This window comes from Brienomyrus brachyistius, chromosome 1, assembly GCF_023856365.1.
Source record: "Brienomyrus brachyistius isolate T26 chromosome 1, BBRACH_0.4, whole genome shotgun sequence".
NCBI classification, from domain to species: domain Eukaryota; kingdom Metazoa; phylum Chordata; class Actinopteri; order Osteoglossiformes; family Mormyridae; genus Brienomyrus; species Brienomyrus brachyistius.
In genome coordinates this window covers 43,391,213-43,417,254 of record NC_064533.1, presented here as the reverse complement: position 1 = coordinate 43,417,254, position 26,042 = coordinate 43,391,213, and the positions used below count along the sequence as shown (strand labels likewise).

Genomic DNA, 26,042 nt, shown 5'->3' with positions numbered 1-26,042 from the left:
GCACGTGACCACAGAAACGGTTAGCGCCACACACAGACATCCCATAATGAAGAGCCAGATTTACTGGATGGAGAGTTTGTTACCCGCGATCCTGAGACGGCCATGTCCAACTCGGTACTGATGCTGACACTAAGCACCTCGTCAGTGTGTCCGTACAGCACCTGCAGGGGCTTGGGGCCCAGTCCCACCGGCGCTCCGCCCTGGACACGGAGAAACCAAGCTGTTAGCCCAGGAGTGACGGCCAACAAGCTAAAGGCACCCACATGCCACACTGGCCCCACCTGCTGGAGGACCTGCCACACCATGCAGGTGGTGTCCTTGGAGCCCGAGATCAAGTGGATGCCACAGTAGTCTGTTGCCAGGCAAGTCACAATGTCTGCAGGCAGAACAAACACGGGCTGTCAATGGAAGACGAGAGACAGGAGGATCACCGCAGACAGCTGCCAGATCTCAGTGGCGATGTCCCAGTGGGATCAAACGGACTCCACCATCACTAGTTAATGGCTGTGCAGCCCCTGTGGCTCATACCCATATGGCGGATGTGCTGGCTCACAGTCTTTCCTTTGGTCAGGGACGTGACCCGCAGGCTGTTGTCCCAGTGGCCCCCGCTGAAGAGCAGCTTGCCGTCGTGCGACACCACGAAAAGCTGAGCCGTGATCTCCACACCGGGGGAGAAGGGCCCGGCTAGGAATCGCTGCGCCCTGTGGGGAGAGGCAGACGCGGGGCCCTCAGACGCGGGGCCCTCAGACGCGGGGCCCTCAGACGCGGGGCCCTCAGACGCGGGGCCCTCAGACGCGGGGCCCTCAGACGCGGGGCCCTCAGACGCGGGGCCCTCAGACGCGGGGCCCTCAGACGCACTGCTGGCTGGCCGCCCGACCCCTGCATGTTTGTGCAGAGAACACACCTGGGGTTGGAAACGCTGGGGTCCTTAATGAAGGTGAAGTAGTTGGAGATGTTCCTGTCATAAGGCAGCCATCCGTGCATCCCCATCAGACAGGTCTGGCTCAGAGTCACCTGGAAACCACAGCCGTTAGCCAGTGTCCACGCTTGAGGACGCTGCCGCCTCAAGTACAGCCTCAAATGCTCAGCGGGCTGAGGAATCTCACCAGGGTGTCAGGGCTGCCCTGAGAGATGAAGGAGTGGGACTGGTCTTTGGGTACAGCTGCCTTCACTAGGGGGACATTGTCACAGATACCCTGCAGCACAACAGCCAATGAAAACAACCGGTAAAATCAAAACTCATGCTCCTCAACCAGGATGACCTTAACAAAGACCCCCCCCCTTAAACACTCCTGCCTCACGCCTCACCTCCACGAAAAAGGATTTGAGCTCGGACAGATGCTCGAACATGTTGAGCGGACAGGTATCCAGCTTCGATTTCCTCTTCTCAACCTCCTCGAGGGACAGGCGGACGGGGTGTGGCTCCTGGGAGGGGCCAAGCACTAGTATGAACTGAGCCAGCCTGCAGAGACCACAGGCTGAATACCGACTGCAAAAAGCTTTAGCTGCAAATTGACCGCATGCAGAAGATTATCCTCTTCAATTATCTGTTCCTTGTAACAGAAGCTACAAAGTCAAATGCAATCCACTTTCCCCAGAGTACTGTGCTTATTCTGCTTCTGTGGAGGGGTCTAACCAAACACATTAGAGATTCTGAATTTTAAGGAGTCTAGTTTCAGAACTAGAGACTGGTTCCCAGGACACCAGGGGTCTATTGACTGGCCAGCAGAGGGCGATACCTTCAGCAGCTGGCAGGGCGTCTGTCCAAAGTTGCTGATCATGCCCTCGAGGGCCTTGCGCTCCTTCTCATCCATTATAGCGTCCAGATCCACTGCACCTGCATGTGCCCAAATTCATGTGAGCCCCCGGCCTCTGGGTCTGCTCGCCGAGAGGGGGCAGGACGCACTCATACCTTCATAGGTGCAGTAGTAGAAGACGTTGAGGGCCTCCACAGCTGCCGGACCCCTCTGCTTGTACCCGAAGATCAGGTCTATCCACTCGTGCAGGTGGGCCGAGACGTGCTCGGACTCCTGGGATATTAGGGTGGACATGCGCGCGTTAGCCTCGAGCTAGCGGGTTCCACAGCTGCTGTGTTGGGGGAGGGGGCACCTCTCCACTCACCAGTGCCTTCCTGTGCTTGTAGATGAAGTCTTCGGGGGACTTTGCCCACTTGGGGAGGATGACATCGTTGACGCTCTCTTTGGATATCTGCAGGCGACCCAAATCGAAATCTGCGTGGAGAAGGAAATTAGTGCAGGGAGCCTCTCTCAAGAAGAGCGTACCAGGCTGCTAGTACCTGAAGCGATCTTATGCTACTCACTCCTGCATAAGGATGGAGACAAGGTCAATTTTTACAAAATGCACATTGGGTTCCACTGTGACCCTCCACCGGAGTGGCTTGGAAATAGATGGGTACATGGCTACTGCTCCACACAATAATCCAGAGCCCTGGGCAGATGCTCAAGACTCACTATTTTGGTTCTCCAGAAACTCTGGGAAGTAGAAGAATTCTGGGATGAGCTCCTTGACGTCGTTGGGATTGTCCATCAACACCTGCCAGGTGGCTGGGATGGAGTGGAACTGGCGGTCGGCACAGTCAAACCTGGCAGAAGTCGTCACGTGAGCACCAGAGAGCCATGGACAACCCCAGCGACAGCCACCCCCCCTGTCTCCACCCACCCTTACCTGCCACTCTGCAGCTGGATGTGCAAGGAAGTGAAAGGCTCCACCCGAATCAAGTAGTGCATGACCCCAGCGGCGTTGGAGTAGTGTGTGCCATAGTGGAACTTGTCTATGGTTCCCGTGGGGTCCTCAAAGCTTTCATACCTACAGAAACACAGGCTCAACTGTAAATTCCTCTTAACTGATACCACTACCTATTTTTTGCTTTCCAAAAATCAACTGGTCCACTTTGTTTTACATAGGAATTGCTTGAATGCAAGCCGTTCTCTGCTTTAAGATCTCCAATGGGCCAAATAGGGACATACTTCTCCCTCACGGCTTTGGCATTCTTCTCGTTGACCACGGCAATGGGCTTGGAGAGATCCCGGAACACCCTTGGGTCTGTGAGGTCCAGCTCCTCAGATGTGTAGTCAGCTAAGACCCAAGGAAACTGAGGCGCGAAGGATTAAATCGATCATTGATTGTCATCATCCATTTAGGTTTAAAACCGTCCCCAGAGGCTACTAAGATGGACGCTTACCACAGGATACTGGGCCAAATCATTGTAGGTACGGCCTGCGATGGTGTTCAGCTGGATGAGGTAGTCAAAGTTGGAAATTTCCCGGTTCACCCATTTCTGAAAAAGAAGAGGAAAATAACACCAGTGGTCTTGCAGACGTCAGCTACCTGAGGAGCCAGCGGTGCAGAGCCCCGACCTGAGTGAGCCCCGATGCTCTCAGCAGCTCCTGAGGCGACCGTGTGCCATACAGGTTGAAAGAGCGGAGAAGCAGAATCCGATTATAGACCTTGTTCCGCACCTGCAGATTGAAGAGAGTATCAGTGGCTATCACAGCAGGCTTGAGAAAGACAGGACTGAATGGAAATTCAATGGCAAGGGGAAAGTCGGGGGTGGGGTGGGGGGGTCACCTCTTTCTTGAAGTTGAGGAAGTAGTTTGTCTGGTCGATGAGGAAGACTTCTAGGGCAGAACGCCTCAGGTTATACCGGCGCAGGTGAATCTCTCGGATCTGTGACAACGGCCACTTGAAGTCGTAGCCCACTCCTGGAACAGGGAGACCACCTGTCTATCAGCTCCCCCAGCATCCATCAGTCTGAACACCCTCCCTCCCATGGCCACCCCTCCATACCCTCCTCCATCTCCTCTTACAGCGTCCGTCAGCCTGAAGACGCTCCCTCCCACGGCCACCCCTCCATCTCCATACCTTCCTCCTTCTCCATGCTGCTGTCATAGAAGTAGATGTGCTGGGTGGTGACCTCCAGGCGCCCAGGGATGACATCCACCACCGTCACCAGCTCACAATCCTCCGACAGCACCATCTTCTCCCTCTGGGTGGCCTCCTCCGTCTCGCTCCTGCAGCCAGCCAGTATAAACCTCCATGCTAAAGCGTCCCATAGCCCCCCCACATAAGCCCACCACTTTAGCCCCACTCCTCAGACTCACATGGGGTTCCCCCCGCTGGGGTCGTCCTCCGGCATGTCCAGCATGTCTTCCTCCAGGTCGCTGACCTTTACCTGCTTTGCTGCCTCCAGCAGCAGAGACTCTGCGTTGGTCTGCCGCTGCTGCATGCCTGGGTGGCGAGGATAGGGGTGGCAGAGATGTTAGCGATGGCAGTGAGATGGAAAGGGGGCCCCACTGAGCATGGTGGGGCTCCACTCACCCAGGTTGTCCCTCAGAGCGCTGGCTTCACGGTGGGGGTCGAAGCTGTAGTTGGGCACCAGCTTGAGCCTCATACGGGAGTAGTTCTCCACGCTGGAAAGCCTCCAGTGCCTCTTGCCCTGCAGCCTATCCAGAAAGCTGCCGTCAGGGCCCAGAAAGCCACCATCAGCACCCTTTTAGGACCCCCCCCTCCACAGGTTCCTACTCACTCCTCAGCCCACGGGCCTCTCTCGCAGACCAAGTTCCGCCGTGCTGCCTTCCACTGCCTCAAGATGGCGCCATGCTGGCTGTGCAGTTGCTTCAGCATGCTGTTGTAGCGTAGGTTCTCCTGCCGACTGCGTCGGGAGAAGGGCTCCACGAACTGCTCCTGAAGGCCGGGGGGGGGGCAGGGGTTGGGGGTGAGTGTGTCTGGAGCAGTGCCTCCGCAGGCATGGGGGAGTGGGGGGTGCGACGTGGCTGCGACCTTCACCTGAAAGCGGATTTTGCTCTCCCCCCGCTCCCTCTCTCGCCGGTGCAGGTTCACCATGAACGCCTCGTAACATTCTTTCCAGTAGAGCGCCATGGTTTCGTGCCCCTGGCTGAACATCTCGATCTCGTACTGCTTCATGTAGGGGATGATCTGCAATACGGGTAACCAGCCGGTCAAGGGAGCGACTCTCCCAGTAAAACCAGTACTACTCAAGCAGTAAAATCCTTAGTGTTGTATCATTATGTTCTGTGTTGTAGGCCAAGTTAAAATGTCCTACACATGAGTTCTACATAAAGCTACTGAAATGTGCCCGAAACTGCAGATTTCACACTGATTCCTGTATTCGTTCCCTGTTATCCTGACATACCCTGATTTTTCCCATCACTATCACACCGTTATCCGTGTCTGTATGATCACGAGTCACACGATCTGGTCCGTAAACGACGCCACATACGTATTTATCAAGATAGATCCTCCACTCGGGCGAGCTGCAGTAGAGCTGAAAGTCCTCGAAAAAGGACGGGCTGCCGTTGGTGTCGGGCAGCGAGGGAAGGTGCAGCTCCATGTAGAGCAACTTGTGGATCTTGGAAAGCAGCGTGCGCAGCAGTGGGATGAGGAAGGAGTAGGTCTCCGTCTGCTCGCGCACCGAGCGGCTCAGGATGCCCTCCAAGCGGCCCAGCAGGTAACAGGCCTCGTCCTGCGTCTCCACGCTTTTCGTTTGCAGGATGGCATTCAGCTTGGCCGTCGCCATGGCACACACCTGCAGGCAGGGGGCGTCACACAGGGCACTGGAGCGCTTCCCACGTTTTGAACCCGGCAATCGGAAACATCCACCCGCTCACCTGCATGTTGTCCTGCGCCATGAAGCCCAGGAGCAAGCGGATGCCGACGCGGCACAGCTGCAGCCACTGGGCCCCCGAGGAGTACCACACCATCAGGCTGTCCATCAGTGTGACGGCCTCCTCCAGCAGCCGCTCGGTCCACAGCGCCGGGTTCACCAGCCCCTCGGCCTGCAGGAAGTCCTGCAGGACGTGCAGCAGCCGCACAGCGTTCTCCGTGTGCTGCGGCAACATGGCCGCCGTCGCCTCCCGGTTATCGGTCACTGCCCACTCCAGCATCTTCTCCAGGAGGCTGGAAGCGGGACCCCGGCTTTCATTTAGCATTTATACTGAGTTGTAGCTCAGTAATTTCCATGATAAAAGATATGTTTAGTTTTTGTACATTCAGCTAAAAGGTTTTAGTAATTTTACTTCTGGTGAAAAGTGTACAGCTATTTTATGTCTGATCTTTAGTAGCCTTCATGAATACACAGAGGACATTATGTACTATTATGTATTATGTCCCCAAACATTTTTAGAAACTAACAAAGTATCTATTTTTATTTCAATTTTATTAAGTTTTTGTTTACTTGTGGGTTTTTTTCATTTCATTTTTGGATCTCATTCCATGAAAATGTTTCAGTTTCATTACCAACAACCCTGGCGGGTCCTGGGTAGACAGACCGGCACGCGAGAGCCACACGCATTACAGCCCACCTCTCACCGTCTCCAAACCATGTCTAAGAAGCGTTCTTTAATTAGCCACAAGAGAATAATTCCCCTGACTCAGTCAGTATTATACAGGATTCTCATTGGCTGAGAGCTGAGAGCATAGCCGGTGATTTGGCGGCTGCCTGATAATAAAGCAGCTTCCAACCCGGAGTCTGCATACCTCAGCTTGATGTTATCAACAGGGAGCAGCAGCTCATTGGAGGTGCTCAGCTTGGTGAGGGCAGAGAAGACCTGACCGCGCTCCAGCCAGGCTGCATCATCGGAGCACTCCACCCCGCGCCACATCATACACAGCATGATCTCCAGCAGGAGGCGGCACAGTTCCTCCTCGGTCCTCTAGGGGGAGACACATCCCAAGAGCTTTCAGAACGACAACACATACCATCCCAGGCTCCTTCACGACTGAAAGGAAGGTATTCACAGGAAGGACAGGAAACACAGAATCAGCCGGCGATGCTCCACCTCCATGCCGCTGAAGGATTCCCCGAGCGACAGGTCATCGCTGAACAGGAAGCTGTCCTCGGTGAGGGACGAGGAGGCGTCGCGCTCAGCTGCCAGCCCAGGGAAGGGCTTGGCACTCTCCAGCGGCGACGGCGTGCTGGGCATGCTAGCGGGGGTCTGGCTGCCGCTATCGCCGTGCTCATACAGGTGCACGTGCGTCAAGTCCAGGGTGAGTCCGCCGGCCTTGGCGGCCCAGGCCTTGGCGGGTGCCGGCTCCCCGCTCTCCAGGCTGTCCAGGGAGCGGCTGTCGGCGATGCTGTCTAAGCCCTCCTTCTCCTCATCCACCCGGCTCTCTGCAGGGTCTCTCCTGTCCCCCAGGGGGCCGGCACCATCCCTGCTCAGATCCAGACTGCCCGTACTGCTGCTACCGTCGCCCCCCCCACCACGCCCCGCCGCGCTCTCGGGGCCCGAGGGACGAAGGAACAGCTTAGCCAGTGTCTCCTGCCAGCAGAGCTGCCTGGAAATCTGCTGGGCGGCGTCCTGCTGCGACTGGAGGAGGTGGTACAGCTGGGGGGGGGGGTGGGGGGGGTGGGGGTATTAGGGTGTGTGTAACAAAAGGTGACACTGGCACAACCCGCAGAGGAACAGCGGCCAAGATCGCTGTCTGTTCCTCCTCCTTAACGCTGGCTATGTTGTTTTGGATTCCATGGTTAACACATCAAAAGTAGTCAGCCTGGTGTGTGTGTGGACAGGGTCAGTCACTGGGTGCAGATGGATCCCACTGTTGGTTTAGGGACAAACCTCATAAGCCAATAATAATCTGAGGAAGACTGGTAGGCTGGTGTCACAGTTCATTAATTATAGTAAAATGAGTGAACAGGAAGTCCCAAGCACTGTGTCTGCATGTGCCTGCGTACATGCCTCACCTTCTTGCACACAAGCAGACGCACACTGAGCCCAGCCCGGTGGCTCAGCTGGACCAGCGCCATCAGATCCTTGTAGTTCACCACGGGGTCTGCAGATGATAAAAACAAAAAGGCATAACTGCATAAATACACCCCAGGCATTGTTAAGATCCTCTCTGCCGATCCCGGAGCGGCCATGGAAATCCGGCAGTGCTCTCCCGCTACCCACGGAAAGCGGCTTCCTGCAGGGCAGCACAGCTGGCCTTAAGGCCTGGGGTGGGGGGGCAGGTGGGCATCCTTCCTGGCAGGGCAGCAAATTGGGTGAAAAGGGATGGCCGGGGTGGGGGGGCGGTAATGCGAGGGCTCACCCGCAGAGAGCACCTGGTCCAGCAGGCTCCGGACGAGCGTGGGGGTGACATGCAGCTCAGAGAAGAGCAGCGTCAGCCCTGAGTAGCCAGCCTCCCGCAGCTTCAGCCTCTGTTTGCTCTTCTCGTAGACGCGGTCGCATTTCAGCATGCGCTGGAAGAGCTGCGAGGGTGGTGATGTGAGACATCAACAAAGACTAAATGCAGGACAACAGCACGAGAAAAGGAGCAGCCATTTTGGTCACGGGGACGTTTGCTAATGACTGGCGGCGCATTAGCCGAGAGAGTCTAACTGCCTTTAACAGGAAAGTGCATGCAAAGCCCCATGAAGCCACAGCGCAAGCAGACACTCGCTCTGCCCTGCCTAATGGATCCCAAGCGGTCCCCATCTGCTGCTAATCATGCTAACAAATAGCGCTCCAGCCAGTCACTGGGTTGGGAGACAGCGGGGGGAGGGGCAGACAGGTCACATGGTGTGGGGCGTAAACACAGGTAGGTTTTCTAATTCAGGGTGTTGAAAATAACTTTAGGAGCAAAGCCATGTTTTGGGAAGACAGCAAATGTAAGGAACAGCCTAGACGGGCTGGAGCAGAGACGTCACTTCCTAATCAGGCTTAATGATCCAGTTGGGTCCCGGGTAAAATGGCACAGGGACACACAACATCTGACAGACCAATGAGAACCAGGGGAACCGAGGCCGGCGTGGCAATATCGTCCTGCAATCAGAAGTAGCGCCCCGCCCTTCGCCGGCCGCCGCCCGCCGCCCACCTTGAAGACCAGCTCGCGTAGCCGGTCTGAGTACTTGCTGTTGAGGATAAGTGCATAGCACGTGTCTGCGGCCCCGGGTTCAAAGAGCAGCAGAAAGAGCTGGTCCCTCGCCACGCTGGTCTGCAATAGGCTCAGCAGCAGCTCCAGCATCTCGCAGAGCTGTGGGGGGGGGGGGGGGGGGGGGCAGCAGGAGAGCAGGATTCAAGGCGGGGTGGGACAGCTCCACTGAGAGGCCACTGCCATATGCTGGCTTTTGCACCCAGTTCCCACCTGCTCCTCATTCCCAATGGCTGCGATGTATCCCAGGATGCTATGCAGCTCCTCCTGGGCCACGCCCTTGCTGATGTAGTACTTGAGGAGGCCGCAGAGCGAGGCCCGGATAGTGCGGAGGTCATCCTCGCTCATGTCGGTCTCCGGGCTGCTGTTCCTGGTGTGGAGATGGGAGTCAGACACATGCCGAGGAACGTAGCACCCTGACGGCGGAGCACAGGCGGAGGTGGGTGGGAGGGCAGGCAGAGGTGGGCTCACCCGTAGTACAGACGCATGGTGTCCAATAGAAACTGCACGCCGTACTTCTTTCTGAACTGTTTCCTGTTGTCCTTGATGATGGTGGACATGTACTGGATGTGACCTTCCGCCACAAAGAGACACTCTCACTGACAATGCCATGGGCCCGAAAGGCAGGGTGATCATGTGATCTCAGAAACACGAGCAAACAAGCACACAGACGCACACGCGCAGACGCACACGCGCAGACGCACACGCCTCACCGATACGCAGGGGGAAATCTCCCTGATTCCATATCCCGAAGTTGAACAGCAGGTGTGTGTGCAGCTGCTGAAGGAGCTGGGGGTTCTTCTCCACGGTCATCTGCTCCACCAAGAGCTGCACGGCCACCAAAACATTCACATCCACCAGGCCCTGGGGCATCTGTGGGCGAAAGGGCCTGCTGGGGTCAGTGTGTGGAGAGAGGCGCCCTCTGGTGGGGAGCCAAGGGTGTGGCAGCTGACCTTCTGAAGCAGGGCTCCGAGCGTAGCCACGCCGTGGGAGTGCAACAGGCTCTCCTGGTTGATGGGGTGTCTCTGGAGGAAGTGCTTGATCACCAGCAGGAAGGTGGCCACCAGGTTTTTCTCCAGACGTGCTTCTAAACAACAAAAGCAAAAACAGACCTTCCAAGTTTTTGGTATAAATTAGCATACAACCTTTACCATTTGGTGGTACAGTTTAACCAAGCAAACACTAAGAAAAGGTCAAACGGACATCTAGAGCTGCTGACCTGAAGCCCGGCTGGAGGGCAGGATGACCCAGTCGCCGTCTGCAGGTGTGCTCAGCTCCGGCGTTATGAACTCGGGGCCCCCGGACTCAGCCTGCGGCTCCGGCGTCAGCAGGCAAAGCTGCTCCAGCAGCGGGAAGAGCACGGGCAGGCCGCCGACGCAGTTAATCATGTCCTGCACAGCAAGGGGGCCGGCACGTCACACAGGAACAAGGATCGTGGCGCGGGCCAAGCAGCAGGACGAGGAGGACTGCGAAATGGACCGAGCAGCCGGACGAGGAGGACTGCGAAATGGACCGAGCAGCCGGACGAGGAGGACTGCGAAATGGACCGAGCAGCCGGACGAGGGGGGACTGCGAAATGGACCGAGCAGCCGGACGAGGGGGGACTGCGAAATGGACCGAGCAGCCGACTAGCCTTACCTTGACATCCCAGTTCACCACGTTGTTGCCAGTCAGCCGGCCATGCAGCAAGTTGGGGGACAGATCCAAGCAGATGGGGCTGCGGCACGCCTGTCAGGGCAACTGAATGTCACTAATGTGCCGGGAAAGGGGGGAAATGAGGGGGAGGCAGCCAGGGGCCAGCAGCACTCACCTTGGGGGAGTAGTGCAGGAGAAGCCTGGAGGACAGGTCTCCCAGCTCAGATTCCACGTTCTTCAGCGGAGAGATGCAGTTTGGTCCTGAAAGGCAGGATGACCATGTTGACTTGGCGCCCGCTGTGTTGCTTCCCCCCCAACCTCCCCGGCACGCCTCTCACCTGAGCCACACAGGGCCCTGACCTGGGCTGCCTGCAGGGGCTCGTGGAACACCATGACACCACCTAGCTGCCCCTGCAGGGAGGTGGGGCTGCCCCACTCACTGTCCTGTGTCCCGGCCGAGATCAGCTTGGTCACCGACTCCGGCTTGCTGCCTAGCAGACCCCCCCAGGCCTGCGGGGACAGGATGCCCCCCATGGAGGAGCGGCTGGGCGCCGGTGCTGCCGAAAAGGGGGGGTCCGGGATCTGGGATGGGGGGGGCGTGGTGGTCCTGTGGCCTGCCGAGCCGATGCAGCAGGACGTGAAGGGCTGAAGTGACAAAGAGGGACAGTTACAGGCAAGGAGGGGCCAACTCAGGGGAAATAGCGCCCCCTAGCAGGGCAGACACATGGCCGGACACCTCTGTCATGGTTGGGTACTTCAGGGGAGCTGACAGCTTCTGCTGGCCGTCCACGTAGATGTAAACCAGGCTCTGTCCAAAGGGCCGCTTTCCTGGCATGTGGACCACGGCAATGCTGTGCTGTGGGGGAGACGCACACATCAGATGGCATAACGTGCACGGCACAGGTCACACAAAGGGCCCCGGCCAGGCGGGGCGGGGGCACCGGGCACCGGGCACCGCTCACCCAGAGAGAGTCGCAGAAGCAGTGCTCCGGAAGCATGACGGTGACATACTCCTTCTTGGTGCACACGGCCACCACCAGCACGCCGGCCGTGCTTATGAAGGCCTCGAACCCGGTGCCACTGGACGTGAAAAAGCTGGATGCACAGAGGAGACACACGCAGGTTGAGGGACAGGCTGTGGCTGGGGTTCCTTCCCCTTCATTGTACACTCGCCCTGCCCTCTCTGAGGATGAGAGCGCCACCTAAAGGTGATATTGCTTCAGTGCAGCCGTTGGTAACTTGCTGGTCAAACTATTAACTGGAGTGTACATAATTCATACAAACTGAACAATTCACATACACCATGAATAATAGACAAGTTGCATAAATAAAACATGACCCTGTTTGACTGCTGTAAAGGCAGCACTGCAGACATTCCTGGAAAAATGAGAATTCGTAATATATTTGTAATCTGATAACATTTTAAGAAGGAAACCTTTCTCCAGCCCCCCTCCCCCTCACCTGTAGAGCTGCTTCCTCTTGTCGCCCTTGTTAGGCCCCTGCTGGTCCTGGTCCAAGGACAGCCAGGCCAGGAAGCTGAAGGCGGAGCCAGGCCAGCGCTGGATGGTGGGCACGGCGATGCCCGCCATGCTGGGCGACAGGTCGAAGTACTGCATAGCGCTTTCCAAGCCCTGCTTGCGCACCATGCCCAGGATGGTCCTAAGAACTGGCGCCACGTAGGGGTGTGGCTGGCGGGCATCTCCCGTGCGCAATTGGCGGAGCAACCGCAGAAGCTCCTCCCTGCTCAGGGACTGGCTGCCCAGCATCCCCAGCAGGGACACCAGGCTCTCGGCACAGGCACGGTGCAGTCGCGCATGGTGGCCCAGTGTGTCCAGGATGCGCATGGCCATGGCGGCATTGACGCAGACGGCGCGCGTCTGCCGGTTAAGGCCGCAGAGCCGGCGCAGCCAGTCAGCCGTGAAGATCTGCAGCTCCGGGGACTGTAGCTCCGGCAGCCACTGAACCAGCAACAGCAGCGGCTGCACATTGCTGATCCCCAGGATGCCCACGGACGTGTGCTCACCCTCCACGGCCTGCGGGCGATGGCAGAGGCTGCTGCAGCTGGGAGGACTGGAGCCCACCGGCCGCACACACAAGTGCAGACACACACAAGTGCAGACACACACAAGTGCAGACACACACAAGTGCAGACACACACACACACCGTACCATATTCATGAGCTCCTTCAGCAGGTGCCGGGACGGCTGGCCCTGGGACACCAGCACCTCGTAGAGGTGAGTGTAGCCGATGCGCTCCTTGAACACCTCCTGCGGGAGACAGTGGGGGCGGGGGGTCAGTCCTGCGGACACAGGCTGTCGTTCTGCCTCATCTGCTACCCACATTCTCAACAACACTGAGTTTAAGGGCCCACCGGACACAGGACAGCTACAATGACAGAAACAAGTGAACCAGGCATTTTCCCTAATTACCCAAATCAAATCAAAACAACGTTTATGAAAGTTAATAACTAAAAACATAAATATTTTGCTAAAAAGGGCAAATTGTCTAATACTCTGATCATCTATTGAGCAGCCTTTGCAGATTACTAAGATTCTAATTTTTTATTTTTTTTTTAAGAATGCGTCCTTGGTTCAAGGCTAGCAGGCCAAGGTTAAGTGGCAACATAGAAAAGCTCTTAATCACCGCGCCCCCTGCTGGCATGTGGCCCCTGGCCTTCTCTGCGCCTCACCTTAGCAGCTGGGGACTTGTGCATCACCGTCGTCAGGGTCTGGATGGTGGCCACCGCCAGAGTGTCCAGCCGGCCCTGGAACACCTGGCAGTAGCGGCGACACACGGGTCACATTCACTCTGCCCCCTCCTCACTGCTCCCCACCCCCCTCATAACAGTGCCCGCCCCTTTTCAGTCAGTCCCTAGGCACAGCAAGGCCCACATGCAGAGAACACATGAATATGAATGATGTCATGAGGTCCGCCAGTAGGGGGCACCGGGGAAGTCGCACTCAAGACATAACGACAACATGCCTTCAGATGCATGCTGCAGTCGCCACACCAAGAAGAAAACAACATCAATAACATGATGAGCCACCACAGTGTGGCGACACTGACCCACGGCAGACACCAGGGGGCGTTACGGGCTCCAAAAGTCTCTGGGAATTTTGCAGAGCAATTTGCACCCCAGAGAGCTTTGGCGGCCATGACAGATGCTTTCTGTTCACGGCAGAAAGCTCGAAGCACATGGGGGTATGAAAAATCAAGGGCCTTATTAGTCTGCCCACCCCCTTTGTGACAAACTCGCCACGTTTGCTCCGCCCCAGATGGGGCAGGACAAAGGCTGCACCCGGAAACCAAACTGGTCCGACAAACAGACAGAACACAGGGGCACCAAGCGACACCAGCAGACTCAAACCGAAAAACCCATGGGAGAACAGAAGTGGGGTGGAGGGCAGGGGGTGCAGCAGCGGCGAGTGTACAGCAACAGGATCATCCACAGAGTGGAAGTAGTGAGAAACCACTCCACCAGAGGGCGCTCTTCAGCCTCAGGCAGCTGAGGTTTTTAAAGCGATTTCAAGGTAATACGACGTCGTAGGAGCCTGCAGCGGAAGCCATACAGCCCTGTGGTGGAGTGGTGTGGGTGCGGGGCCGGTGGCAGGCGGCAGGCACACCAAGCGTGGCGGTACCTGGGGGTCACTCTCTCCTGTCAGTAATCTGTTGGTTAAATCTTTCTGGCTCTTCTCTGCTGTCTTACATCTAGCATTAAGCAGCTGTTGGGTGAATAACAAGGAAGGCGTCAGCTGTGGGCGGGGCCAGGGGGAGTGGGGGAAGGGGTCACCGGGAAAGGCGGGGCGTGGCCATGCGGCGCAGAGGAGCAGCTGGCCTGTGGGGGTGGGGGTGCGGGTTGCCCGGATGCCTCGACGAACTACCTTGCTGTTCTGCAGGAGACGGATGAGGTGCTCGAAGCAGTTGCTGTTGAGGAAGATGGCCTGCAGCACGGGCCGGTCCGAACACTGGAACATGTCCCTGATGGTGTCTGCGGACACAGCAGTGGCACACTGGCCGTCAAGCTACAGGTACCGCCGGCAGGGAGCGAAGCAGGAGGGGGGCGGGCAGCTCTCTCACCTAGCATGTACACTTGGAGGGCCACAAAGCGCGCCTCCCAGGGCTGAGAGCGCGGGGAGGGCTGGGCAGGCTGCGGCCCGCCGCTTTTGGCCTGCAGTGCCGCCGCGTCAGAGTTCAGCAGCTTGAAGTAGTTCTCCAACACGGCGGCAATCTCCACCTGCCGCTGGTCGGAGCTGCTGGCGAGCAGCCGCTGCACCACCTCGCGCAGGCAGCCAAGCGTCAGCAGGGCCCGGCGATCAGGGGCCTCGGAGTCCCAGGAGTCGCCGTCGGCGGCCTCGTGGTCCGCCAGCACGCGCAGCAGCACCTCCATTGTGGCAGGCGAGATGGCCAGGAGCGCGTTCCGCTGCGGGGGCGGGGCCAGGCACGTCAGGAAATGCTTGGCACCCATCTGAACATGGCCGCCCTGTGAAGGACCCCCCTGGCTATGAGCTCACCTGTCCCCCAGCCACAATGGCCCCAAAGAGGTGCAGCAAACAGCATTTCAGACTGTTCTTCAGGTGCTCACTTTCCTGGAAGCACTCTGGGGGGGGACGACAGGGGCCATGTTAAGCATACTCACCCAGCAGAGGGGGTCAACACAAGCAGCCATTACACCCAATTCCCTTTGGCACTAAGGCGCCCTAAACGAATGTGGCACAGTGTATTTCCTGTCGCGTCTCCATAGATACGCTAAATCACGCCCCCTGCTGGTAGCTGTCCAACCTTTGTTACTCCTCAGCCTTGTGCAGCCTTGCTGTCAGGATGAAAGTCCAGTCATTCTCTCCACACGGTGAAGGGAGAGGGACCGGCTGGCCATGGGTAGCATATCGAATTCTTATAGCACATTTTCAAACCAGATACAGGACAAGAAAATACCACTTTTGTAGACATACTTTTTGTACTTTAAACCAGCAAAGATTCTCAGGAGACCTATAATATTCTTTCTTGGTTGTAAACAAAGCTTTGGTGGTGATGCTGCACGGAATCCCAGAATTCACAGCTAAAATCAAACCGTTCATTTAGTGTCTCGCCGGAAATTTATGGGGGGTACATTGCATTTAAAAACAAGGCCAAATGGCCCGCATACTAAAATGTAGTGATTTTCAATATTCATTTTTATTTTACTTTAGACTAATGCCTTAAAAGAAGGATCTTTCCACACATTTAGTGGTCAGGCGTCTTTTTACATCCATTTGCCAGACATGTTACAAACATTCACCTCCTGTTTTGAGAGCAGTGTCATGAAATGAGCTGCTTTATTTGACCCATGCAATATAAGAGCATTTATTTTCCCTTAATTTTGAGATGTCTGGAATAATGAGAATGTCTGTAACGATTCCAAAGAGAGAGAAGGAAGCCCTGCACTGGCATCTCTACACACGTTTTCAGTAAATCACCTAACTGCGTGTTTGGCTTATCTGCGTTTCTCATGATTTTATCTTCCTCTTTCTTTTTGGTGAGCCTGTACAGCACTTTGGCCAATAAATGTTGTTTTAATATGTGCTTTATAAATAAATTTGACTTTGACTGCTGAACATTTATCCACTTCACAGACACACAAATACGACTGTACTGCCTAAAAGCACCCAGACACAGTTTTGGTCCCACATCATTCAGCCCCCGGCTGGACGACAGCCTGAAATCACCGGGATCCAGATGACCTCCCATGAGATCCGTAGGGACACGTCCCCCCGCACCCCCGCCTGCACCTGTCACACCCGAACCTGCCCCGTCATGCACAGTTAGCTACCAGACAGGTTCTGCGGACGCCACCATTGCAGATAAACTGCAGGTCCACAGATACCAGCCTTCCGACTATCGGCCCTTCTAAGCCCCCACAGAGCCAGCGCTCTGCACAAAGCATGGATTCTTCCTCCTGGGGGGGCCCATCTGGGCCCAGAGGACCAGCCTACAGACAGGTGTGCGAGAATAAAACAAGCAGCTGCTTCCCTTCACTGAGAGAACCTCACTCATCCCTCAGGCAGCGAAGATCTCGCCAAGCTCACGCCCCAGGCCACCTCGGCACAGACAGCACACCTCTGCTCATCTGCGCCGCTCCACCCAGAAAAATACAGCGTGTCAGCAAGGCAGACCTGGAGCAGAATCACTATCCTGTGCTGTCACGCCTGACGCCGACTCCTGGCAGCCATACAGACAGAGTCATTAAGTGTTCAGTATGACACAGGCACATTAATGAATGAAGACAGATGCGTCAGCATCTCTAAACCGTAGAAGTCATCGGGGGGGGGGGGGGGGGGGGGGTAGGTACTCACGATAGAAGAAGGGCACAAACTCCACAGTGAGCGGGGCAGCTTTGTACTTCTGTCGGCTGGTTTCCGCGGGGCTCAGCTGCTCCCTACCGACAAACACAGCAGACCGTCGGCGTTATTCCTGCACTTGGGCAACACGTGCCAGGCAGGGGGGGCAGGGGTGGACCTACCCGCAGATTCGGTGCCGCCAGTTGTGGTAGGGGTCGTACAGGCTCTCGCAGAAGGCCAGGGCGTGCCGCACGAACTCCTCGGCCGGCGTCTGATCAGCCAGCTCCTTCTCCTTCGTCTTCGTCTTCAGCTGTGGGGTGGCAGACAGGGACAAGTGACCCACAAAACAACAAGCAGATCACGAACCTCCAAACCTTCATAAGATTGTCTTTCTTTCCTATAGAAGGTGACACACAAGGTTTTTGTCCTAAGCTTCCAAGATGCCCTCACAAGGTTGGAAAAAGTACAAACATGCATACACACACACACACACACACACGCTCACCTGCTGTATGTACAGTGTCGTTATGGTGATGATGTGGTTGATATAGGAGCAGGTGCCAATCTCCTCCACATTGGAGATGTTCCTGTCAAGACATTATGCCTGCAGGTTATCCTGCCCCCCCCCATGCAGATGAAGACAGAGTGGGTGGGGGCACGGCGATGCACACCTGCACACCACGATGAGGAACTTGACGAGCAGTAGGGACAGGTCCTGCTGCTCGGGCTCCAGCCCGACGGACACCTTCTGGACGCACTGCAGGAGCTGGTGCCGGAGAACCTGCAGAATGTTGTCTGGCAGCAGCGACATCACCGGGGGAATCTCCTCCAGCCTGCGGTGGGCAGCCGTTTGTGGGGGGGGCACCATAGAGATTAGAAGGTCATCATGCGTTTTTATCTTCACGCGAGGGCCAGTCAGACCCGAAGAAGCCGGTCAGCTGTGGCGCTATGACGCAGACAAGCTAATAGAGCAGCGGTGCAACTAATGGGATTCCGGGTCACTTGACGCTTGCTGCCCCACCCACCCACAGCTCATGCTGAGAGTTACATAACCTTGAACAACTGGACATTCCACTGGTCATGTGACTGCAGCCAGGCCCTGGGGACATGGCCTCACAAACGCTGACACACTTACAGCGCCTGCATAGGACAGGACAGGCAGAGCCCCCGGCCCGGAAGCGACAGCACAGGAGGGGCAGATCGTGGCCACAAGAGCATCGTAACAGCTTCTGCATACATGACGGAGCTGCTCCATAAGCACAGCCCACAAATCACTGCGGCACCACGGAGAGAAAGACGCGTACGGATCGCCTCACCTCGTGGGCGGCTTCTCGAAATCCACGTCCAAGCATTTTTCATAGGAGCTGATGAAGATTTCCAGCCACAGTTTTAACAGGTCCGGGTCTTTCTGGAGATGGACAAACGGAGGACTTAACAGAGAAGCTGAGCAGGCAGACAAAACGAGCAGGATTCATCATCACTATTCACACTGGCAGACAGCAAGTGGACATAAACCATGGACGACTGTAAGTGTGACATGGCGGCTCAGTGGTTAAGGATTGTAATCCCACCGCCGTCTGAGCCCTGTCTTTTGTACAGTTGGGCTAACCCATATCCAAACTGCCCACAGTGTGTGTGTGTGTGTGTGTGTGTGTGTGTGTGTGTGTGTGTGTGTGTGTGTGTGTGTGCACGTGCGTGCGTGAGGGCTACAATACACTGCATACGCCAGTCTTGTCCCGTGCTGCCTGGGACAGACTTACCCTGACAAGGAAATGTGGTTAGGAGATGGGCAGACAGACGGACGGATGGACGGATAGATGGGGACAAGTCCAAAACAAAGATGTGTTTGATACTGACAGAAAGATGAGGAAGCAAAAGGACGCGACCTGACCCAACCGGTGGGGCAGGAATCGCAGGGAGCCGGTTGACTCCAGTGAAACTGGACTCCTCTCAACAGGCTTTGCCACATTCCCAGTACTGGAGCACAATCGTACGCCTCCGTCTCGCAGGCATTCCCGGCATTCCGGGAACGTGACCCATTGCCAGCATCCGAACACTGCGACGGCTCAGACTGTGCACGGCCCGAGCAGGACTATGGCAGAATGACGGCACTGACAGATTATTGCACATATTAAAAGCCATAAATAAAGCAGGAAGGCAAGGAACCATAGAAAAGTAACAGCCACGGACAAGCAACAGGAAGTGGGAGGAATGTGAAGCGATGGACAGGATGTTCTCTTTTGGGTCTAAATAGACAGAACCACCGGCAGAATCCCTGAAGCAAGCCCTCCGGCCTGAAAAATCCGGCGACTAATCTTTGGGGGGTCGTGTGGAATCCATGGGAGGCCTGCATCCCAGCATGCACTTTAACAGACAAACAGAGGCAGCCTAACGTCTGAGTCAAAGTCCTCCGCAAAGGGAAGCTTTCTCTCCTGCATTCCTGGTGACGACAATGGGAGGAGGCACGTGTGACTGTGTGTCATGGCATGAAATGATCTTTTCAATGCGTTAGCCTACATCTGACAAACCACTGATTCGGTGACAGGCTGGTTACTGGGGAAACACCTTCTGCTACCGAAGCGATGTTTGTTTTGGATCGAGCTGACCCAACATGAGGTAACAGGCCGACACTGAACCAAGACGCAGCTGGCAAGAGGTCAAGTTAAGGCACTCCCTGCCAAAGACTTCAGCCTGAAAGTCGACAACGGCTCAGAACATCTACACGCCAATTTAAATGCTACAATTCTCATCGCGAAGGCAGCAAACACATGCACACATTTAACAACAAATCCTGCATTACTTACTGACTTCAGAAGATCAGGGTCTAGGTTCATCTTAAAGGTGGCTGAAGCACATCGTCAGACAGCAGACTGGTGAGGGTCCACCCTGCTGCTCCCACACAGCGTCAAATGAGGCCTTAATGCCCCGCATGTGATCCTTTTGTCAAGCCTGCTCTTCCTACAGCCAGCAGTCCCGGTCACATGACATTTTAACATAGCCTCTTGGCCCGAATCATGTGATCTGATCTCCCTGGGAGAGCTCCAGGGCCTCGCCGACCCCAGGTCTCCTACCAAGATTTCCTCTCCGGTGGCAGCAGGATGTGGGAGTCCCTCTCCCCCTCACTATGTCTGACACATACAATAAGTCCCCAGGCACCTGGCTACAGCTCCGGCACAGTCTGCATAAAGCAGGACACTTCTACTCAAAGCCATAGCTATGAACAGCCACCAGCAGCAGGGCGACTTGGCTTTCGCGGTTCCCAGACCTGTCATTACGGGCAACGTGGGATCCGGCGAATTCTACGCAGCTCCTTCTGTCGCGAGGCTAGCAGCTGTGTCGAGGACTGGTTCTGTGGCAGCATTCTCACCCAGGGGCCAGTGTCTAGCCAGACGGCTGAGCATTCAAGAAAGCCGGCCCACTCTATGTGCGGCAGGCCCATGAGGGCTATAATGAGGCAACCGGTAGGTGCACAGCTACACAGCACAGCCAAGAAAGTATCACGGAAAACTGTAAGGAAGCCACATGCACACATCTCTGGGTATCTGACCCAACACTGCGTGGGCGATTCACTCTACGTTTACCTTCACCAGATATACTCTACATTTACAGGGCACACAGGCTTCACCCTGCTTTAGGCAAGGACCAGAAAATAAGAGGAAGGATAAGACCTGCATCTGGATCCTAGGCGGATATGTTTGGATCCTACGCAGGAACGAGGCATCACGCATGAGGTCAGAGCAGTGGGAGGGGCTGGGGCCCTCAGACCTACAAAAATGGTTAGCTGTAACGGGGGATGGGCAGGAAGGCAGAGCCTGACAAGTGCCTGATGTCACCATGCTGCCGGTATTTATAGCACAGAGGAGGGCAGCTCCAGCAGGGGAGACGCCTGTGGCGGATCTGCCATGCAGTTTGGCCATTTTGGCAGAGCTCACTGACAGGGGGTGTGGGGAGGCCGCAGGACATCTCAAAATGTCACAGTGGCCGACTGAACGGATCAGAGTCCACCACTTCAGAAGCCCAGCAAAAACAGAGGGATCTTCTTGCCATTTTATTGCAAAACGAGCTCTCCCATATGCCTCCCCCCCATAAGTCTGGCCCCCGCAGAAGCAGATTAAACTGTAACCAAGAAACAGGGATAATCTGCTTGGGTAAATATGTGAAACTGCTGCAGTTTCTTTGCTCCTAGTGCTTCCCATCTCCCTGCACTGCTCACAAAAATCTTGATAATCCTTCAGACTCATTCCTCCGGCTTCGTTTTCGCGACAGTTCCCCTAAAAAGATGATCGAAAGCCGCATCACGCTCCCCACTGGCACACGATTAAGACACTCCCTGGCAGAAAGTTGGTGGTTTTTTGTATTAGGCTCGGTCTAGTTTGTGGAATGTGATAATGAACACACGTTACACTAACAAACAATAGCGAAAGCTTAAACACACAGAGCCCCCAAGATCAGTAGCATGGCAAACCTCCAACCATGGTGAGAGTAGACTGACACTCGTGCTGGAACAGGCAGTAAGAACGACCGCTTGACCTCATAAAGGGCTGGTGCCCCCACCAGCTTCTGCTAGCCCTCTCTTACAAGACAGCACAGCACAGCTCTAACTAATTTAAAGAGAAGCCTTGACAGGAATTTGGAGTCAACTCTGGCAAATGGGGGCCTATGATACCGAGCTGAGAGAAGCAGGCGCCCACAGCTGCTCCCCGAGGTTAATAATTACAGCAGCACTGACAGAAGGGGGACCTGCAAGGGGAGAGCAGGCCGGCCTCTCACGACCCGCAGCGCCACCTACACGCATAGTCCCGCTGCCGGCATGGCAACGGGCCTGGGGCCGCAGGGAGGGGTGAGCCTGGGCGAAGCCAGGCATGGGGCAGCTGGAAGCAGCATGTTGAGAGCGGGACAGTGCTTGGCAGCTGAGAGGACCGGAGCAGCCGCTCAAAGGACGCCTTGTGCAAGACGGGAGGAGCCGAGGCCAGGAAGGGCAAAGCCTGGCAAAAAATGCCTTCAATGATTACTAGGAGCAGTTCAGTGGCTTGCAGGGTAAAAATTGGGAGGAGGGTGGAAAGGAAGCAGCAGAACAGACACCAAACCCAGATAGATCAATTATTTATTATGACAAAAGTACCCTAAACCAATAATAAAATGCAGATAAATGACCCCTGAATGATACCAACATTATGAGGCCATTGACACGACAGTGAATATTTATTCCCGATGCTCCGATATTCCCGATGCTCCGATATTCCCGATGCTCCGATATTCCCGATGCTCCGATATTCCCTTTGCTGAACAGGCAGCAGTAGATACATTGACTGCTTCATCTTAATGGCAGGGCGCCCTGATAAGAATGACAGTCGAATTCCAAACCCAACAGCCGGAATGCCGGAATGCCCGACCGGGTCTGGAAGGCGTGCTGGCCACAGCTGATAGCAGCATCGCATGGAAGTTACACCCTAAAGTTTCTCAAAGAGGGATGGAAGACAGTGATCTGACAAATCGATTTCTGGGAGACTGATGAGGTTGACTTGAACAGGGAAAATAAGCAGTTCAGTAAAGCCAAGGCAAAAGGCAAACATGGGAGCCCTGTGGACTTCAGAGGAATCTCCCCAACAGCAAATCATGGGTCAAAAAGCTTAAGCTGATATTTTCCACAAGTTCCAAAATATAGCAAAGCGCATTTTATTCAAAGAGCTCAAGCTCAGGCAAACCAACCCTCTGCACTTCAGAGCTGTCAAGCAATACACAAAGACAAGCAATATGTCAAAACGTTCAGTTACACTCAAGGGATGAACCTGGGACTGTGCGCGTGCTGGAAGCTTCAGATTGCTGGACAGGCTACGTCGCTCACGTCAGATTACAGGGCCCACTCCACAAGGCACCACATGAGACCCAGGCGGGCATAAACATACCAGAAAGTGTAGAAACTTATAACCACTTTGTCAAAAATCGCTACATTGTTCTCCCCACAATAAAATAGCTTCATATATAAAACTGCACAACTGATACAGTAGTAAGCATTATTTAACAATGATACAATAAAGGAACACAAGAGATAGACTCAGATTTAAAAATGAAAAAGGAAATGAAACGTTTTACCACAGAAAAACGGTTTAGCAGCGTACAATGAAGCGCTACATTTTACTGAATCTTTGCGTGCGTGCGTGCGTGCGTGCGAGTGTGTGTATGTGTGTGCGCGCGCGCTCGCATTACACACTCAGCAGCTTCCTCGGGTTGCAGAAAGTTGGCAAACCTTACGTCCGCCTGAGGCACTACATCCCAGTTTGTTAGGCAGTGGGAAAGAGAGGCTGCGCTCCCTCTAAATGCCGAAGCACTTCAAAGAAACCCATTACTGTGCACATTTATTGCTTAAGATCAATTTATCCAACGACCTTTGGAAACGTGGTAGAGCTCAGTGTGAAGAAACGGTGGAGACAATAACAAGTACAAAACGTAACTCCTGGTGTCGCGTTTTTTTAAACAAAAAGTATTTCTATGCCTTTCTGAATTCATGCTCATTGCCCTAAGCCCAGTGCCAGAGCGCTCCGTTCGCTTCGAAACCACGGCGGACGCTTCACATCACCGCCAGCCTCGGGTCAACTGTCCCCGCTCCGGCCTGTAAATACCGCCAGGTCCTGGTGCGGGTACCAGTCGGTGTACTGCTGCGCTTCATCCCTCCATTACCACATATACATACGTCTCATTGTTTCAAACACTGATATTGTCAATAAAAATAGAGCGGATATTGTGATTTTAATCCTCCCCAAAGCAGTGCAACAAAAACTCGGATCGAGGTCGGAAAGAGCCGGCGGGTGATCTACCTTGCTGCAGTAGAGCATCCACACCTCGTACAGTCTCTCGTTGGAGGCCATCCCGGCCCGATCGTCAGCGCCGGCCGCTTGTGGAAGCTGCAGCAGAGACGCCCCTGTCTCGGCGGTCCCTCCTCATGGCCCGCAGGTCGGCCAGCGACTAGGGGACGTGGCGGGCCGCTTTTCAAAATGGTTTTTTATTTTGACTTAAGAAAAACAAAAGCTGTTGTTCCTTTTTGGTGAGGGGAGGCGGTCCTGCGTTGGACGGCGTTAAGTTCCCCGCCGTGAATTATTTATCCCCGGGTGACAGACCGGCAGGCCGGTGTTATTGCCGGGCGCCCCGCACTCCGCTCGGCTTCGGTTTCAGCGCATCAAGCCGCTCCTCCGCGTCCTGCGGCCGGTCCAGCCGAAGCGAGACTCTCTGTCTCTTTAAAGGGTACAAAGTGAAAAGAAAAGGGAGGAAAAACACACGCAACTGTCAGCGGCGAGACGGAGAGCAGCTGGGCGGAGGGCTGCGAAAGCGACGATTTGTTAGTGAAATTCCCAGGGAGACTGTAACCCGATCGCTCGCCTCACTTGACAGGGCATCAGCTACAGTTAATTATCAAGCAAAACCCGGCAGATGTTACGACGCGGCTTAAAAAGGCCAGATTTGTATCCCGGCGTGGGAGATTTATCAGGCTCGCCGGCGACAATATAGCAGCCGCGGGGAAGGCAGCGCAGGTGGGTCTCAGGGGCTGCGTGGTAACCGGACGGACATCGCCGCTCGGCTACGTTGAACTATTTCAGCATTAAACGAAACCGGGCAGCCTGAGCTCCATTATAACAGCTATTTGTAACTGGATCCCATCACTGACATTGCATGACAGCCCATAATACGCAGTCCAAGTACAAACATACCTACAGATCGCTCCCCTGATTAACGTACATGTTTCGATCGGTTTATAATTCGCCACCGACCGGACCTGATCTTCGCGGTATTTATCAAGGCAGAGCCAAGCCGTCCTAAAGGGAAGCGCACACCGACAGGCCGGCGCATAGGATGGCTAGCCACCGGCCAGGTAGTTAGTGGAAGTCGCGGGCTGCTAAACTACCCCAGGGTGGTGCTGGTTAAGTAGCCGCCTACCTGTGTCGACAAGTCGGCAGCGTTTCACCAGAAAGACCAGTAAGAGGCAGAAAACTTCACCCAGACGTAACGGCCAGTTCGGCTCCGTCCTTGCAAGGGGGAGGATCTCGTCGCGTCGCCCCACTTTCCCTCACGGAAACGGCCGGACAGACGGCGAGGGCGCTGGAGAGACCAGGTTGATGTCGCGTCCGTCACATCGGCCCGCAGCCCTCCGAAAGCCAGCGGCCACCGCTGACGGCTTGTTGACTAATCGGCCCGTCTGCTTTACGACAGTCTCCCCCTCCTTTACGGCGACGATGTGGAGCTCGGCGGTCAGCGGGTCGTTAAGGGTGGGTCGCTGCTGCTAGGGCGCCGAACTTCGGTTTGGTAAAGGCTGGACGTCGATGAAAATGAGGTCCATGTCTGTCTGAGGTCCAAAACACGGCGTAATCAGTAGTCCGAGGCGCGCCTTGCTTCTCCCATTCCTGTGTTTAAGTATGTCGCTTAATTGCTTTACAGAGATTATACCGTGGGCTATAATAAAACGTGACTTGCTGAATTAAAACGACTGAATAACAAGAATATGGAAATGAAAAGTCATTACATTACTTGCGAAACTATTCGAAGTACAGATAACTCGAAAGATTTGAAAAACTGTTTGGCAATTTTATGCGAAATAGCATATACTTTGTTCTGCTGAATGTTCCCGTGTCGCTAATATCCTCTCGATATTGTGTAAACACTAACGAATTAATGTACTGAAATTGTGCGGTTTCATAGCCAATGGGGAGAAAATGACGTTTAGGGGAACCCTGGACAGGGTTAGTTTTGTGTTACCTGCAGGACAGTATATTGGTAGAGGGCGCCATCTGCTGTCTATACACTGCTATTACTGAACATCACGTGTAAAATTGTGTTGTTAGCTACACGTCTACGTCTCCGCCATATTGTTATTAAAATATTACTTTTCATTATAATAAAGTCATACTAGCAATCCTAGATGATTCTGAACAGACTGTATTCACTGATGAGCCTTCTAAGCACTAATGTAAGTCACCCTGGCTTACAGCTCCGCCAAATGCAGTAAATGTAACAGGTAAACAGTATGAAAAACCTGACATTAGGAAAGTCCTGATTTGAAATTGATTTTTCAATGATTTTGTTTTAAATGATGCAGAAAGAAAACAACAATAATATGTAATAATTAATGTAGCGGGTGGGTATGAAATTATTGAAGGAGAATCCATCAGAAACTACATATATGGTTATTTATTCTCAAAAATATTAGAATA

General features: G+C 54.7%; 1 protein-coding gene across 3 annotated transcripts in view; it reads right to left on the bottom strand.

Moving 5' to 3' along the window:
- Positions 1-25,509, bottom strand: part of nbeal1 (neurobeachin-like 1) — a 29,681-nt gene extending 4,172 nt beyond the window's left edge. Inside the window, exons 1-51 of one of the 3 annotated variants that reach the window (XM_049007957.1) lie at positions 24,772-25,509; positions 23,658-24,072; positions 18,159-18,250; positions 17,514-17,675; positions 17,348-17,429; positions 17,025-17,152; positions 16,858-16,940; positions 15,040-15,125; positions 14,606-14,948; positions 14,410-14,516; positions 14,167-14,250; positions 13,218-13,301; positions 12,697-12,795; positions 11,989-12,560; positions 11,490-11,622; positions 11,264-11,383; positions 10,866-11,172; positions 10,703-10,788; positions 10,531-10,620; positions 10,112-10,283; positions 9,846-9,979; positions 9,606-9,765; positions 9,364-9,466; positions 9,106-9,262; positions 8,836-8,994; positions 8,071-8,230; positions 7,724-7,812; positions 6,819-7,364; positions 6,517-6,692; positions 5,649-5,937; positions 5,261-5,566; positions 4,807-4,956; positions 4,547-4,704; positions 4,339-4,463; positions 4,122-4,248; positions 3,883-4,031; positions 3,589-3,722; positions 3,378-3,479; positions 3,203-3,298; positions 2,988-3,112; positions 2,686-2,826; positions 2,472-2,602; positions 2,122-2,231; positions 1,913-2,030; positions 1,740-1,837; positions 1,309-1,425; positions 1,107-1,196; positions 905-1,014; positions 529-701; positions 282-376; positions 84-200 (exon numbers count right to left, since the gene is read on the bottom strand). In XM_049007957.1, coding sequence (XP_048863914.1) covers positions 84-200; positions 282-376; positions 529-701; positions 905-1,014; positions 1,107-1,196; positions 1,309-1,425; positions 1,740-1,837; positions 1,913-2,030; positions 2,122-2,231; positions 2,472-2,602; positions 2,686-2,826; positions 2,988-3,112; positions 3,203-3,298; positions 3,378-3,479; positions 3,589-3,722; positions 3,883-4,031; positions 4,122-4,248; positions 4,339-4,463; positions 4,547-4,704; positions 4,807-4,956; positions 5,261-5,566; positions 5,649-5,937; positions 6,517-6,692; positions 6,819-7,364; positions 7,724-7,812; positions 8,071-8,230; positions 8,836-8,994; positions 9,106-9,262; positions 9,364-9,466; positions 9,606-9,765; positions 9,846-9,979; positions 10,112-10,283; positions 10,531-10,620; positions 10,703-10,788; positions 10,866-11,172; positions 11,264-11,383; positions 11,490-11,622; positions 11,989-12,560; positions 12,697-12,795; positions 13,218-13,301; positions 14,167-14,250; positions 14,410-14,516; positions 14,606-14,948; positions 15,040-15,125; positions 16,858-16,940; positions 17,025-17,152; positions 17,348-17,429; positions 17,514-17,675; positions 18,159-18,250; positions 23,658-23,708 — 7,626 coding nt within the window. In that variant the 5' untranslated portion in view covers positions 23,709-24,072; positions 24,772-25,509. The remainder of the gene's footprint in view (positions 1-83; positions 201-281; positions 377-528; positions 702-904; positions 1,015-1,106; positions 1,197-1,308; positions 1,426-1,739; positions 1,838-1,912; positions 2,031-2,121; positions 2,232-2,471; positions 2,603-2,685; positions 2,827-2,987; positions 3,113-3,202; positions 3,299-3,377; positions 3,480-3,588; positions 3,723-3,882; positions 4,032-4,121; positions 4,249-4,338; positions 4,464-4,546; positions 4,705-4,806; positions 4,957-5,260; positions 5,567-5,648; positions 5,938-6,516; positions 6,693-6,818; positions 7,365-7,723; positions 7,813-8,070; positions 8,231-8,835; positions 8,995-9,105; positions 9,263-9,363; positions 9,467-9,605; positions 9,766-9,845; positions 9,980-10,111; positions 10,284-10,530; positions 10,621-10,702; positions 10,789-10,865; positions 11,173-11,263; positions 11,384-11,489; positions 11,623-11,988; positions 12,561-12,696; positions 12,796-13,217; positions 13,302-14,166; positions 14,251-14,409; positions 14,517-14,605; positions 14,949-15,039; positions 15,126-16,857; positions 16,941-17,024; positions 17,153-17,347; positions 17,430-17,513; positions 17,676-18,158; positions 18,251-23,657; positions 24,073-24,771) is intronic. The other 2 variants (XM_049007974.1, XM_049007965.1) reach the window with 2 other exon arrangements.
- Positions 25,510-26,042: the final 533 nt, after the last annotated feature.